Genomic DNA, 14,360 nt, shown 5'->3' on the forward strand with positions numbered 1-14,360 from the left:
TCTTTATTTAAATTTTTTGTGTGCATAAAAACCATATGTGAAAAAAACATAGAGATTACATAGGTGTTTATAATACAAAAAGGGAAAGACCAGTATCTGAGTATTATATTCTGAATAGAGTTCCAAATATATGGCAAAGCTTAAGAGAGAGTATTAGGCTGAGCAGTTCATCCACTTTGGGGCAGTGCCTGTATTTCTGTTCCCTTTAGCCTTAGTATTTTTTGCCAAAAGGCCCAGATTTGAGTAAAGGAGAGTGCCTTGAGCGCAAAATCCGGGCATAAGGACTACAGTTTGTTGAGCTTTGGCAGGTGGGTGTTCGGGGAAGTAAGTTTCGAAGGAACGGTTTTTTCCCTGGTGGTTGCTGATCTGGTTGTTGGTTTTCCTGGTTGGCACCAAGGCGCTTTTTGGAAGAAGAAGCCTGGCCTTGGAGCTTTAGGACAGTATTATACTGCTCAGCAATGCATGCTGCCTTCTTCCGAAGGTCCAGTTTCACTAGCATCATGTTATTTTGCAGCTCAGCCAGGGTCTGGTCCTAAGGGACAAAAGCAAAGTTAGAGAAAACATTTCTGTCTTCTACATTAGATAAATAAGAGCAAGGCAATAAGCTGGGTACATGCCTCCTGTAGTAGAACATCTGCCTAATATGTATGAGCTCTGGTTTCAAATCTCAGTAATGGGGTGGGGAGAAAAATCAAGGTGTATGATACGTGCTAGTATTGTTTCTTCAAAGACGATTAGGTCAAAGATCAAAACTGAACAGTGTATATTTTCTTTGATTTCCAGATGTATGCTGTGCTGAACAATCATTTTCTAACACATAATGTTGTATGTACTTTTTTTGGTGTGTATGTGGTTGTGGGGCTTGAACTCTGCCTGGGTGTTGTCCCTGAGTTCTTCAGTTCAAGGAGCCACAGCACCACTTCTGGTTTTCTAATGGTTAATTAGAGAGAAGAGTCTTACGGACTTTCATGCCTGGGCTGGCTTTGAACTGAGATCCTCAGATCTCAGCCTCCTGAGTAGCTAGGATTACAGGTGTGAGCCATGGAGCCAAGTTTAGGATCTCATGATAATTTCTATGTCATGCCTGGATGTGGCTCCCATTAGTTAGAAACTTATAAATTTGAAGTCCAAGCGTCTATATTGTCTATACATTTAAAATTTGAGTCTTAATTTGTTATCCCAAGATAACAAATGCTGCCTAGTCACTTTCACATTTTACGATTCTGAAGGCACAATGTATCTTACTGATAAGAAGTGTACTGGGCTGGTAGAGTCCCTGCTCTGGGTTAAAAAACACATAGCTTAATTGTTACTTTTAAAAAAAATTAATACATAAAGTAGTATTGATGGTATTATGATCAACAAATATAATATCAGATATTAATATCTGTCTCCCTAGCAAGTGTCTATATAGTATCACTTCATTTAGAGTGCCTGGTAAAATAAATACTGCACACAAATTATTTTTATTTTGCAAGAAAGAGTAACTCTAAGTTCCACTTAAAACTTTTCCATTTTCGTCATTCCCTTTTTCACATAGCATTGGAGCAAGTAGGGACAAGTAGAGGATGGGAAGAATATGGGGGTAGCAAAACTGCCTTACTTGTTTGATTAAGATGTCATCACAAGTGGTAAAAGCTTGACGAAGTTTTTCTGCTCCAGTGCTGTGGCAACAGGCCCTTTCTGCTGATTGGAGTGACTGGCCAAGTTTCTGAAGTTCTGACCTCAGCAGCCTTATGTTCTGAGAAAGGAGTAGGAATAAGATTGGGACCAATACCAACTAGAATAATTCTGGTGGAGCTACTTGAAAGTATAATTAGGAAGGAAAGGCAAATAAGCCACTCCCAAGGACTTGGGGCCTAGAGGGGGCTCACATAAACTGTTAAGAGGTTTGTATGTTAGAAATTGTTTTAGGTAAGAACTTTGGTAACAGAAAGGTAATTACCTTCTGGCCTTCCTCTAACTTCTTGTCCACATCAGTTGTGAAAGGTTTGGCTGAAGGTGGTGGTTCTAACATTTTTTGGTACTTCTGTAGCTCTGAGGAATGGAAACAGGAGACTTGAATGTGTGGGATTTTTCAGCTTTTGACTTGACTTGTGTGTGTGTGTGTGTGTGCACGCACATGTATGCTGGTCTTAAGACTTGAATTTAGGGCTTAAGGGCACTGTCCCTTAACATTTTTGCTCATAATATCACTTGAGATACAGTATAGTCTACTTGCAGGTTTTTGGTGATTGGGATAAAGAATCTTACGGACTTTCATGCCTAGGCTGACTTTGAACCTAGATCTTCAGATCTCAGCCTCCTGAGTAGCTAGAATTACAGGCATCAACCACTAGGGCCAGGTTCCCTAGACTTTAAGTTAACAGTAGCTTATACCAAATTTTAAGAGTGAGGTCAAGCCAGGCACTGGTGGCTGTAGTCCTAAGTACTTAGGAGGCTGAGATCTAAGAGTTACCATTCAATGCCAGCCAGGAAAGTCTGTTGGTTCTTTTCGTGAATTAACCAGGGAAGAGTTAAAAATACAGCTGTGGCTCAGGTGGTAGATAGAGCACCAGTCTTAAGCAAAAAAGCTACATGATAGCTTGTAGGCTATGAGCATGTGTGCACACAAAAGTGAGGTCAAATGCATCCTAGACTGAACGTTGCATGAAATTCTGTTGGGAGTCGCAATGCCCAAATTTGACAGGCTCATTACTCCAGTGGTAGAGCACCTGCCTAACAGGCGGAAAGTCCTAAACTCAACCCCCAGCACCACCAAAGGGGAAAAAAAAGACCTAGGTTTGAATAGTCTTTTCTTTTTGCCAGTCCTGGGCTTGAGCTCAGGGCCTGAGCACTGTCCTTGGACTTTCTCAAGGCTAGAGCTCTACCACTTGAGCTTTAGCACCACTTCCGGCTTTTTTCTATGTATGTGGTGCCAAGTAATCGAACTTGGGCCTCCGTGCATGCTAGGCAAGCACTCTACCACTAGGCCAAACTCCCAGCCCCTGAATACTCTTTTCCCAAAGCAGTACCATGCTTCCTGCCTTCCCTTCCTCACCTTCAGTAGCAGAGCTTAGTTCTGCTTGGCACTGTTCTAGTTTAGTTTTAGCCTCCTGGAGCTGCTGAGTTGAGGCAGAAGTTGCCAACCTTTGTGACCGTCGTAGGGATAGTTGGGTCATAGGCTGCTGTCTGGCTTCTTGCAAGAGAGCTTCTAGCTCTTCAATTTTTTCATCCCGCTCCTAAGAAGAAAGAAGAGACGCAATCCTATATATCATATACCGCAGGACTAATGAATAAAATCCTTCTCAGTAGTTATTTTAACTCAAAATGCTTTTTGTTACCATTTTTTACATTTTCTTAGCCAACTAAATCCTTGATTTATTGACTAAGCAACAATGGAACACCTACATAGTAAAGTGAGTTCCATGTGTCTTCGCTCTCACCAGTAATAAAATCTGCTTATGTAAGGTAATCTAGTGATGGAAATTGTTTGGACAGGTTCAGGATAACTCACTTGAATCTCTTCTTGGTAAAAAGTTGTTAGTGATTCCTTGAGTATCTTTAGTTTCTCTTCGTATGTTTCTTCTAGTAGCTCCTTTTGGGCATCCAAATGTTCACTATTAGGAGAAAAGACGTGAAGTTTTCTTTGTTTCCCCCTCCCTTTTTGTTTTCCCAGTCATGGGACTTGAACTCTGGGCCTGGGCATAGTCCTTGAGCTGTCTTCAACTCAAGGTTACTGCCCTATGCCTTTGGCATGGGTGTTGTCCCTGAGCTCTTTAGTTCAAAGCTACTACCCTATCCCTTGAGCCATAGCACCACTTCCAGTTTTCTGGTGATTAATTGGAGATAAGAGTCTAGTGGACTTCAGTGCCTGGCTGGCTTTGAACCATGATCGTCATGTCTTAGCCTCTTGAGTAGGTAGGATTACAGGCTTGAGCCATTGGTGCCCAGCCTGAGTGAAGATTTTTTTTTTTGGTGCCCGTCTTGGAGCTTGAATTCAGGGCCTGAGCACTGTCCTTGGGCTTTTTCCTCAAAGCTAGCACTCTGCCACTTGAGCCACAGCACCACTTCTGGCTTTTTCTATGTATGTGGTACCAAGGAATCAAACCCTGGTCTTCGTACATGCTAGGCAAGCACTCTACCACTAGGCCAAACTCCTGGCCCATGAGTGAAGATTTTTAAGGAATGAACTTGAAGGACACTTGAGGCAAAACTCTATCCTAGTACCTGCTTCCTGCCTTCTGCTCCAAGTGATGCATCACTTGGGACACTCAGTAGGTACTGTACCTGCACCACTGTTCCCGCTGTTGCATCTGTTCCACCATCTCGTTACAAATCTCATCACGGAGCTGCATTTCCAGCTGCACCTTTTCCTGTCGTTCTTTAAAAAGCAATGTTTTCATAGCTTCTACTACCTGTAGGAGCTCCTAGGAAGAACATATGTCAGAAACCATAAATTTCCCATGTTCCAAATAGATAAAGCCCTTCTGCTCTTTTGGAATGCAGTATAGAATATATAGTCATGAAGCTACTATGTCATACTTTTTTTTTTGTTGGTTGTGGGGCTTGAACTCAGTGCCTGCGTGTTGTCTCTGAACTTCTTGGGCTCAAGGCTAGCACTATGCACCGTTTGAGCTACAGTGCCACTTCTGGTTTTGTTTTTTGTTTTTCCAGTCCTGTGGCTTGAACTCAGGGCCTGATCACTGTCCTTGGAATTTTTTCTCAAGGCTAGTGCTCTGCCACTTGAGCCATAGCACAACTCACGGTTTTTCTATATATGTGGTACTGAGGAATTGAACTCAGGTCTTTATGCATGCTAGGTAAGCACTCTACCACCAGGCCAAACTTGCACTGCTGGTTTTCTGAGTGGTTAATAGGAATTTTTTCTGTCCCAGCTGGCTTATAACATCAATCCTCAGATCTCAGCCTCCTGAGTAGCTAGGATTACATGTGTGGGCCACCGACACCCAGCTCTTCCCATTACCCACTGAGTCATGCCTCCAGACCAGCCTTTTACTGGATATTTTGGATATACAGTTCTTGCACTTTTCTCCAAGGGTTTGTAATGAACAAAAATTTTGTTTTCTTACCTCCTTGCTATATACAGAGATGTCAGCTTCATTTTCAATGTGGTTATCAAGGCCTATATCTGCCTTACTCTCTTTCTCTAAGCCAGGTACTTGAAGACTGTGCTCTTTGATGAACGAACGCAGGGATGTGAGTCCCAGATGCATAGGTGGGGCATGTATAAGCTAGAGGAAGGGGGAAAAACAACATATTAAGTAGTCTCTACTAGGTTTCATCAAGTTACCAACCCTGGGCCGGGAGCAATAGCCTAGTGGTAGCGTGCTCACCTAACATGCACCAAGCCCTGGGCTTGATTCCCTAGAACCACCTACACAGAAAAAGCTAGAAGTAGTGCTGTGGCTCAAGTGGCAGAACGACAGCCTTGAGCAAAAAGTGTCTAAGGACAGTGCCCTGACCCTGAGTTCATGCCCCAGGACAAAAAAACAAAAAAAGATACCAGCCTAAACAGGCATCTTAACATCCATAGGTCCTCACCTGGCTAGCAATGGCTGAGAATTTGGCCACATGTAGAGTCTCATCATAGGTAGATGCACAGGGATTGATATTGACAATCATGCAAGAACGGCCTCTACCTGTGAAGAAGCCTTGGAACACTCGAGTCAACTTGCTATCACGGAAGGGAACCAGGTTCTGCTTTAACCTGGCAGAGAATCAGAGAATTGTAGCTATGAGCAGAACTCATTCCTTGAGAATTCCAGCACCATCCCCAATGATGACCAGTAAGTCTTAGCAAATTGATCAGCTTCCCAGCCATCCATCTCATAGCTTACCGGTTCTGTTGGTTTTGGCGAAGGGCAGCAATACATCGGCCTAGGGTATGCAGAGAAGTGTTAATGTTCCCTGCTTCCTTTAGCCGTTCACCACTTTTTTGATCTTTGCAGCGCTCTGAGCCAGCCAGATCACAGAGGGACAACCTAGAACGATGCCCAGTGTCTCTCATAAGAACCTTGTGTTAATGTGCTAGCTATCCTAAGTCCTGGAGAAGGGAAGGCGTATTGGGAATCTCTGCCTGAGAAAGAACAAGTAATTCCTCTCCTTCCACAACTAAATAGCCAAGATTTCCAAGAGGAAAAACTTACTCGCTGATTTTGGGGATCATATCTCCTTCCCCCTGCAGGTGCAGGATTCGGATTGAGAAGATGCTGTGACTAAAAGTTAAGAAAAAGAGACAAGTCATTGCATAGAAAACTAAAATTTCCTAGAATGAAGGGCATTTATCTATGTATTTATTTTTGCTGGTCCTGGGGCTTGAACTCAGGGCCTGGGCACTGTTTTTGGGCTTTTTCTTTCTTCTTTTTAAAATTGTATTATTGTTACATTCGTCAGGTAATGGGTATATTACTTCTTGAACCTTGATACCCCTTCTCATGTTTTTGTCCCCCACTATACCACTAGGCCATGCTCCCAGCCCCTGAAGGGTCTATTTGGGGAGGTTTTTTTTAACTCTGGGCTTGGGCATTGTCCCTGAGCTCTTCAGCTCAAGGCTAGTGCTCTACCACTAGCCACAGACTTTAGTGTCCAGGCTGGCTTTGAAGTGCAATCTTCAGATCTCAGCCTCCTGAGTAGCTAGGATTATAGGTATGAGCCACTGGTGCTTGCGGGGTTTTTTTGTTTTGTTGGTCATGGGGCTTGAACTATGGGCCTGGCTATTACCCCGAGCTCTTCAGTTCAAGGCTAGTGTTCTACCACTTGGACCACGGCACCACTTCCGGTTTTCTAGTGCTTAATTGGAAGCCAAGACTGGCTTTGAACCTTGATCCTCAGATCTTAGCTTCCTGAGTAGCTAGGATTGCAGGCGTGAGCCACTGGTACCCGATACAGGGTTGATTTTTTTTTTTTTTTTTTTTTTTTTTTTGCCAGTCCTGGGCTTGAGCTCAGGGCCTGAGCACTGTCCTTGGACTTTCTCAAGGCTAAAGCTCTACCACTCGAGCCTCAGCACCATTTCCAGCTTTTTTCTATGTATGTGGTACCAAGGAATCAACCCAGGGTCTTTATGCATGCCAGGCAAGCACGCTACCACTAGGCCAAACTCCTAGCCCACAGGGTTGATTTTTATAACTCACCTTCGGCTAGAGTTCTGATTTAGGTGGGTGCTGGCAAAGCTCTGGTTCTTACGACCCACTTTGAGGAATTTCCAAGCTTCTTCAGCATCTCGAACATGAATCCAATTGAGATCTGGAGCCAAAGGTGACACAGATATAAGGCAGGACACTCAACTCCTTCCTTAGTTTACACATCCCTTCCAGAGTTCCTGTAGTTTCCACAATCACATACCTTTTACATAAGTATTGCCATTTTGGTCCTCGCACAACCGTAGAGTCTGCCTCTTACGCTGCTGGCTAGGTGGCTCTAACAGGTCATACAGCAGTTCATTGTAGATCTCAAAGAAAGAGATCCAGATAGAGAAGCGAATGTCTGTTGGGACACTAACTGGGGCAGTGTCTGGCTGTGCCCATCGTTGACTTGTTTCTAAGAAAGAAGCCAATGGAGAGTCTATCAACCCTAGAGCAATACATCTCAAAATGGAGCCTAACAGTGCACCCGTCATAGACCTGTTGGGAGCAGGGAGTAGGTTCCTGATACTTGGCACAGAACCCATGCCCAGTACATACCATCTAGTTGGCTACTGCTGGTAAACTGACTGCTTGAAGAGAGCCCAGCAATGCCACTATCAAAACTAGTGCTGGTACCCATCCTACTTTCAATGTAGACATTTTTCTTCAAGGAGGTAGATAGCTCCTCCTGGAGAAGAGAGAGAAAGTAAGCACAAAAACTTTCCTGAGATTTGTACCCCTTATCCCTCCCTACCTTCGTGCATACCAACACTTCACCTCTTGGAGGCCTCCATTTAGCAGGGACATCTTTCTCACTTCCTCCTGTCGAATTTGTTTGCTGTCTAGCCAGATTACCTCATTGGAGAGCAATGGCTTCAGATCAGGTGTTGAATGAAGTTGGCCCTGGAGGCTACTGAAGATCAGAGCCAGTGACCGGGGAAGGATTCCTCCGTCCTTGATGGTACCTGGGGTCAGAGAAAAGATGGACAGCTGAAGCAAGTCTCTTTCTCTTCATAACTCAGAGTATCAAAAGGTAAACACCACCATTACATGCAAATCAGAAGCCTGGTAAAGCCAGGTGCCGGTGCCTCACACCTGTAATCCTAGCTACTCAGTATGCTGAGATTTAAGGAACATGGTTCAAAGCCAGCCCAGGTGGGAAAGTCTGTGAGATTTATCTCCAGTTAACCACCAAAAAGGCCAAGAGTAGAGCTTTGGCACAAGTGATAGAGTGGTAACCTTGAGTGAAAAAGCTAAGAGACAGCGCCTAGGCCCTGAGTTTAAACCTCAGTGCCAGCACAATAAATAAATAAATCATGTGAGTTCGTACTACTTACCCTGAATTGTGTGGGTTTTCCCTGAGTTGGTAACTCCATATGTATAGATGAGCCAGTTCTGTCCTTTGAGTACATCTTTTACCATCTCTTTAACAGTCAGGTTGAAGAAGTTTGCTTGTCCCACTTCTGGCCCAAATATCTAGAAACATATTCAGGGTTCTCAGAGGCCATCCTTTCTTTCTTTGTATTTTGTATTTATTTTTTTTAATATTTTTATTTTTTGTGAGTTATGGGGCTTGAACTCCCTGGGTGCTGTCCCTGAGCTCTTCAGTTCAAGGCTACTACCTACCCTAGGGCCAAGGCCCACTTCCTGTTTTCTAGAGGTTAATTGGATATGAGTTTCAGGTCCTTTTGTGCTGGGGCTGGCTTTGAACCTTGATCCTCAGATCTCAGCCTCCTGAGTAGCTAGGACTACAGCTGTGAGCCACCCAAACCACAGTTTTCAGATCTCAGCCTCTTGAGTAGCTAGAATTACAGGTGTGAGCCGCCAAAGCTTGGCTTCAGAGTCCATCATTTATCTCCACATATCTCCTAGACAGCCAGCAAATATATCCCTTTCTGGGTGGTTGGCTCTGAAGACCTTCAAGCAGGTACTTTCTGCTTGTCGAAGTTCTTTCTCTTTCTTCTGCTATTCCTAAACACTGAACACACAATAGCTCTGTAAATCCATCTTTCATCCAAATCAACCCTTAGGGAATGCTATAAACTAAGCCTAAAACTGCATATATAATATGGGCAATATATTAGCTATAACTGTGGGCTTTGGAGATGGATGAGTCTCTAGTCATAGCTCTACCACTGGCTAAGTTTTATGGCTTAACAGTAATTAATACCTTTGCTGAGCTATAGTATCCTTGTCGGGAAAATAAGAATAGGGATAACAATAGAATTATTAGGATTGAGTGCAAAAAAGTACTTTACACACTCTACTAGAAAAGTCTCTAAAGTTGAGCTGGGTGTCAGTGGACCATGCCTGCAATCCTAGCTACTCAGGAGGCTAAGATCTGTGGACTGTGGTTTGAAATCAGCCAGGGTAGGAAAACCCATGGGAGATTCTTATTTTCAATTAATTTCAAAAGACAAAATAACAACAAAAGACAAAAAACAAAAAACCGAAATGGAATTGTGGCTCAACTGGTAGCACTTTAGCTTTGAGCAAAAAATCTCCAAGACAGTGTCCAGGTTCTCTTGAGACTGGCACACTGGTGTGTACACACACAGACACACACACACACACACACACACACACAAGCAGAACTGAGTACCATTTGAGGATCACAGTTTGAAGCCAGTGTGCACAGTAAAGTCCATGAGACTCTTATCTCCAATTAACAAGCAAAAGCCAGAAATGGAATTGTGATTCCAGTAGAATAGTGTCATCCCTCCTTAAGCAAAAATGCTAAGGGACAGCATTCAAGTCCAGATTTCAAGCCCTAATACTAGCACCAAAAGATAAATAAGCCTGTAATCCTATCTACTCAGGAGGCTGAGATCTGAGGATCATAGTTCAAAGGACGCAAGACTCTTCTCTCAAACAAGACTCTTATCTCAAACGGGAAAGTGGGGCTGTGGCTCAAGGGGTAGGACGGTAGCCTTGAGCTGAAGAGCTCAGGGACAGTGCCCAGGCCCAGAGTTCAAGTCCCACAACCATCCCCTCCCCCCCAAAAAAAGATACATACGAATTGTGGCCAGGAGCGAAGGCTAGTGGTAGAGTGCTCACCTAGTACAAGCCCTGGGTTCAATTCTTCAGTACCACATGCACAGAAAAAGCTGAAAGTGGCGTTGTGGCTCAAGTAGCAGAGCTTTAGTCTTGAGCAAAATGTGTCCAAGGACAGTGCTCAGGCCCTGAGGTCATGCCCCATGACTGGCAAAAAAAAAAAAAAAAAGTTGTCTCTAAGCCAGGCATGGTGGCTCATACCTATAATCCTAGTTACTCAGCAGGCTGAGATCTGAGGATCCTAAGACTCTTATCTCCGATTAACCAGCAGAAATCAGGAAGTGGCCCTGTGGCTCAAGGAGTAGGGCAGTTGCCTTGAGCTGAATTGCTCAGAGACAACAACCAGGCCCAGAGTTGAAGTCCCACAACCAACAACAACAAAAAAAGTTGACACTAACTTTGATCATTTTTTACTTTTAATTTTTTTTCTTTTGTAGTTGTGGGACTTGAACTCTTGAGCTCTTCGGCTCAAGGCTACTGTCCTACCCCTTGGGCCACAATGCCACTTCTGGTTTTCTAGTGGTTAATTGAAGATAAGACACTCACTTTCTTTAGTGCTCAGGCTGGCTTTGAACTGCAATCCTCAGATCTCAGCCTTCTGCGTGGCTAGATTTACAAGTATGAGCTGACACGCCTGGCTATTCTTTTTTTTTTTTTTTTTCCCAGTCCTGGGGCTTGTGCTCAGGTCTTGGGCACACTGTCCCTGAGCTCAAGGTTAGCACTCTACCACTTGAGCCACAGTGGCCTTTTCTGGTTATGTGGTATTGAGGAATTGAACCCAGAGCTTCATGCATGCTAGGCAAGCACTCTACCACTAAGCCACATTCCCAGCCTGATCATTTTTCTTTTATTTTTTAAACTTTTTTTCAAATTTTACTACTTTTTCATTTGCGCTTTTTTTGGCCACTTGAGCCTCAACACCACTTCAGCTTTTTTTCTATGTATGTGGTACTGAAGAATCGAACCCGGGTCTTTGTGCATGTTAGGCAAGCACTTTACCAATAGGCCAAAGACCCAGCCTCTTTTCTCTATTTTATCTTTTATGCTTTGCCAATCCTGAGGCTGTCAGGACTCCAGCAATGTCACTGAGCTTCTTTTGCTCACGCCTGGCACGCTACCACTTCCAGACTTTTCTGTGTATATGAATGGAACCCAAGGGATTCTTGGGTGCTAGGCAAGCACTCTACCACTAAACCACATTTCCAGTCCATGATGATCATTTTTCATAGACAGTACCTCCATACCTGAGAAAATGTGAACTTGTGGGTGGCTTGGCCAATTCCCCGCTCATTGCTCTTTAGAGCAAATGAATCCTTGGGTGCTTGCAGAACAAGCGTCTCCGAATTCTCGATATGAACACAGCCCTGAGAAGGGAAAAAAATATCACCACCAAAGGAAATATTCCTGCGTAGCTTCTTCTGTACTTCATTATTCCTCTTTAAATCCTTGTTTAAACACTTACCTGATCCTCCTGTTTCTCTAACTCTGATGGTAACAAGGGCCTGACTCGGAGGTATACTTTCACCTTCTCTGTATTGTCCTCATATGGAACCTGTAGTAAAATTCCAGACAGAAACCATAGATTAATCTCAGAAGTTACCTCTGAGCAAATAGCATATAGCACAGTTAAATATCTCGGTCCAAGTGTCCTTTGACTCTTCAATCATTTCAACCCACATGAACTATTCTTTGGTACCTTTCCTTATTTCATCATTACGCTGAAAACCTGGCTTGCCATATTAAATAACTCAATTAGAACTCATTGATTGTATAAAAATCAACCTGTGACATTATAGCAAAGCAGATCACTTTTGAGATGAACACACTCTGACTTTGACTCTCAATTCCATCACTTAGTAAATACAAGACCTTAACAAGTTCTTTAAATTTTTTTGCCTTATTCTCTTTTCTTATTTAAAATTTTATATATGTGGCACAAAGGAATTGAACTAGGGTCTTATGCATGCTAGGCAAGCACTATATACCACTAAGCCACATTCTCAGCTCTTACCCTGGTTTTCTTATCTAAAGAATGAGGTTAATAATAGCACCCACCTCATTCATTCAATATGTATTTAGAATGCCTACTATGGCCCAGGAATGTTAAGAGGCTTTAGTGGTTCTAGTGAAGGACATTTTTAAGGGTCTTGTTTTCATGAAATTTTTTAGTTTCCAAAATAAACTCTGAGAGGAAAAAGATGTAACCAATGTACGTTAACTTTTAACTTAAGACCCTGTGCAGTGGTTCTCAACCACTCAGAGGGCGTTAGAACAAGTGGGAAGGTACCACTGGCATCTAGTGGTTCAAGGGCAGAAATGCTATTAAGCATCCTACAATCACAGGACACCCCCAGAATACAAAGCCTTGGCTCCAAATATTAATCAGGGGCTATCTGTGTTGATATTACTAAAATATGAATGCACAATCTGTCCACTGAATGTTATGGCTCTGCAAATAATTTTTTGTTCGTGTGCTGGGATTTGAACTCGGGGATTCACAAATGCTAAACACAGATTCTACCATTAAGCTACACCTTCCAGCCCTGTACAAATTATATAACAAAAACAGACTTCATGGCGGGAAGATATGATTAGTCTTCCCTCAAGGCTGAGCAAGCACTTAAGGGTGTTTCATTAATACAAGGCAAGTAACAGTTACTTTTATGAATACACAGTACATTTTCTTCTTGCCAGGCTTTAAAATTTGAATTGTTCTCCCATACTTTCTTCAGTATTACAGATCTTTGCCTCACTTTCTGTCCCAAGTCGGATGCTCCAACTCTACCTGCTGTTTGTCTTCCAAGGAGGTGGAAATGACAGAGCAGTCTGACAACAGTTTCTTGCATACTACAGACCCCAAATCTGCAGCTGTGGACTCAAACATAGGAGATACTACGACGTCCTCATCATACAGCAATCCTGCTGGCGGGGAAAGGATCCCTTGAGCCATGACAGTAGGAAGAAGCCTACGTCTAAAACACAAGAAAAGAAAATTATAGAGGTGAACTATAGGAGACTCATGACCAGGCCATGCTGCCTGAATTTCAACTCTCTACCCCCATTATAGGCAAAGCGGTGTAAGAATGGGAGGAATTAAATCAGTCCGCAGATCAGCGTCGCATTTCCAAATGCCAGAATTATCTGGCTTTAAAAGCAGAAGGCGGAATTGGCGCTGTGGTTCAAGGGATAGGGCAGTACCCTTGAGTGGAAGAGCTCAGGGACAATTCCCAGGCCCAGAGTTCAAGCCACACGACCGACGAAAAAAATAACAATAATAACGACTACGGTAATTCATGTTTGTGCTCGCTTCGGCAGCACATATACCAAAATTGGAACGATACAGAGAAGATTAGCACGGCCCCTGCGCCGCAAAGATGACACGCAAATTCGTGAAGCGTTCCATATTTTTGTAATGCACCTTCTATCTGGTGAATATAATGTAATCCTCCTAGTAATTACAATAAAAATATATGAAAAAAAAGCAGAAGGCACGCCCCAAGGAGGGTATCTGGCACTCAGTGCTGTGGAAGTGGTGTTCGGATCCCAGCCTCACGCCCAGGCTCACAAGAGTATGAAGAAAAAAAGAGAGAGAGATGGCTGCCGCTCCACTTTCTGAATGCCTGTTCCGCAGGAGCATGAGCGGATAAAACTGGGTTAAAAACCATCGGCACACTTACCAGGAGTCGGGATATTCGCTGCCTCTTCGGTACCAACTCCCAGTTCGTGGCGGAACCCGAACTTTCGCAAGGACAGCACTCAACTCCGCCCACGGCGGGCAGCTTTGTTCTGATACAATGTTTTAAATTACGCGCGGAGTTCCCCCAGCCAATCAGAAAGCAAATCCTGCGGCTCCCAATCAGCGCAAGGAGAAGGGGAGGGGTAAGGGAGCGAGAGACCGTTTGTTCAGTGTGACCCCTCACCTCAAAAGTGCGTCCGGGTTAGTGTTTTCACCTAGGAAGGAGTCTTCTCTTTTTCTTTTCCGGCTGTGAACTCAGAACCTCGTACTTACGCGTTTACCCTGAACGCTAGACATTTTTTTTTCTTCATTTAGACGTCCTGAAGTTTTAGTGCTATCACTCCCACTTCCTTAACGGTATTTATTTCCGGAAGCGCCCGGGGAAACGAGTTGTCCGCTTCCTCTTGAAAAAAGAACTACATTTCCCAGGAGGCTTCGCAAACAAA

At 43.6% G+C, this 14,360-nt stretch overlaps 2 protein-coding genes and 1 non-coding gene across 5 annotated transcripts in view; 2 read left to right on the top strand and 1 right to left on the bottom strand.

The window, feature by feature from the left end:
* Position 1: 1 nt before the first annotated feature.
* Kif20a (kinesin family member 20A) lies at positions 2–14,183 on the bottom strand. 3 transcript variants are annotated; one of them, XM_090331471.1, is made up of 19 exons: positions 14,099–14,183; positions 12,964–13,150; positions 11,641–11,730; positions 11,423–11,542; positions 8,462–8,600; positions 7,902–8,089; positions 7,683–7,812; positions 7,345–7,539; positions 7,134–7,245; positions 6,150–6,218; positions 5,841–5,984; positions 5,545–5,710; positions 5,073–5,234; positions 4,270–4,409; positions 3,497–3,599; positions 3,041–3,221; positions 1,946–2,037; positions 1,604–1,741; positions 2–532 (listed from the first exon to the last, which is right to left on the bottom strand). In XM_090331471.1, the coding sequence occupies exons 2-19, from the start codon at positions 13,126–13,128 to the stop codon at positions 212–214; spliced, it is 2,655 nt and encodes an 884-aa protein (XP_090187597.1). In that variant the 5' UTR covers positions 13,129–13,150; positions 14,099–14,183; the 3' UTR covers positions 2–211. The 3 variants fall into 3 exon arrangements, with proteins under 3 accessions (XP_090187597.1, XP_090187598.1, XP_090187599.1); XM_090331472.1 differs by lacking the exon at positions 14,099–14,183 and adding an exon at positions 13,856–14,077; XM_090331473.1 differs by having other exon boundaries at positions 3–532; positions 12,964–13,097; positions 14,099–14,181.
* LOC150064076 (U6 spliceosomal RNA) lies at positions 13,478–13,587 on the top strand. Its single transcript, XR_016535334.1, has one exon. It is a non-coding gene; the product is annotated as a U6 spliceosomal RNA (small nuclear RNA).
* Positions 14,145–14,360, top strand: part of Brd8 (bromodomain containing 8) — a 56,612-nt gene continuing 56,396 nt past the window's right edge. Inside the window, exon 1 of the mRNA XM_090331461.1 lies at positions 14,145–14,271. The gene's annotated coding sequence lies outside the window, so the exon portion shown is untranslated. The remainder of the gene's footprint in view (positions 14,272–14,360) is intronic.

Source organism: Megascapheus bottae, chromosome 4 (assembly GCF_031878675.1).
Source record: "Megascapheus bottae isolate mThoBot1 chromosome 4, mThoBot2.hap1, whole genome shotgun sequence".
In the NCBI taxonomy this organism is placed as follows: Eukaryota; Metazoa; Chordata; class Mammalia; order Rodentia; family Geomyidae; genus Megascapheus; species Megascapheus bottae.

Excerpts from the sequence above, each read along its gene's own strand:
- Kif20a (XM_090331471.1), bottom strand. The coding sequence starts at position 13,128 with ATGGCTCAAGGGATCCTTTCCCCGCCAGCAGGATTGCTGTATGATGAG. Across the intron at positions 5,711-5,840 it reads CGCCAAAACCAACAGAACCG|GTTAAAGCAGAACCTGGTTC; the intron begins GTAAGCTATGAG and ends ATTCTCTGCCAG. Across the intron at positions 3,222-3,496 it reads TTTACCAAGAAGAGATTCAA|GAGCGGGATGAAAAAATTGA; the intron begins GTGAGTTATCCT and ends CTTTCTTCTTAG.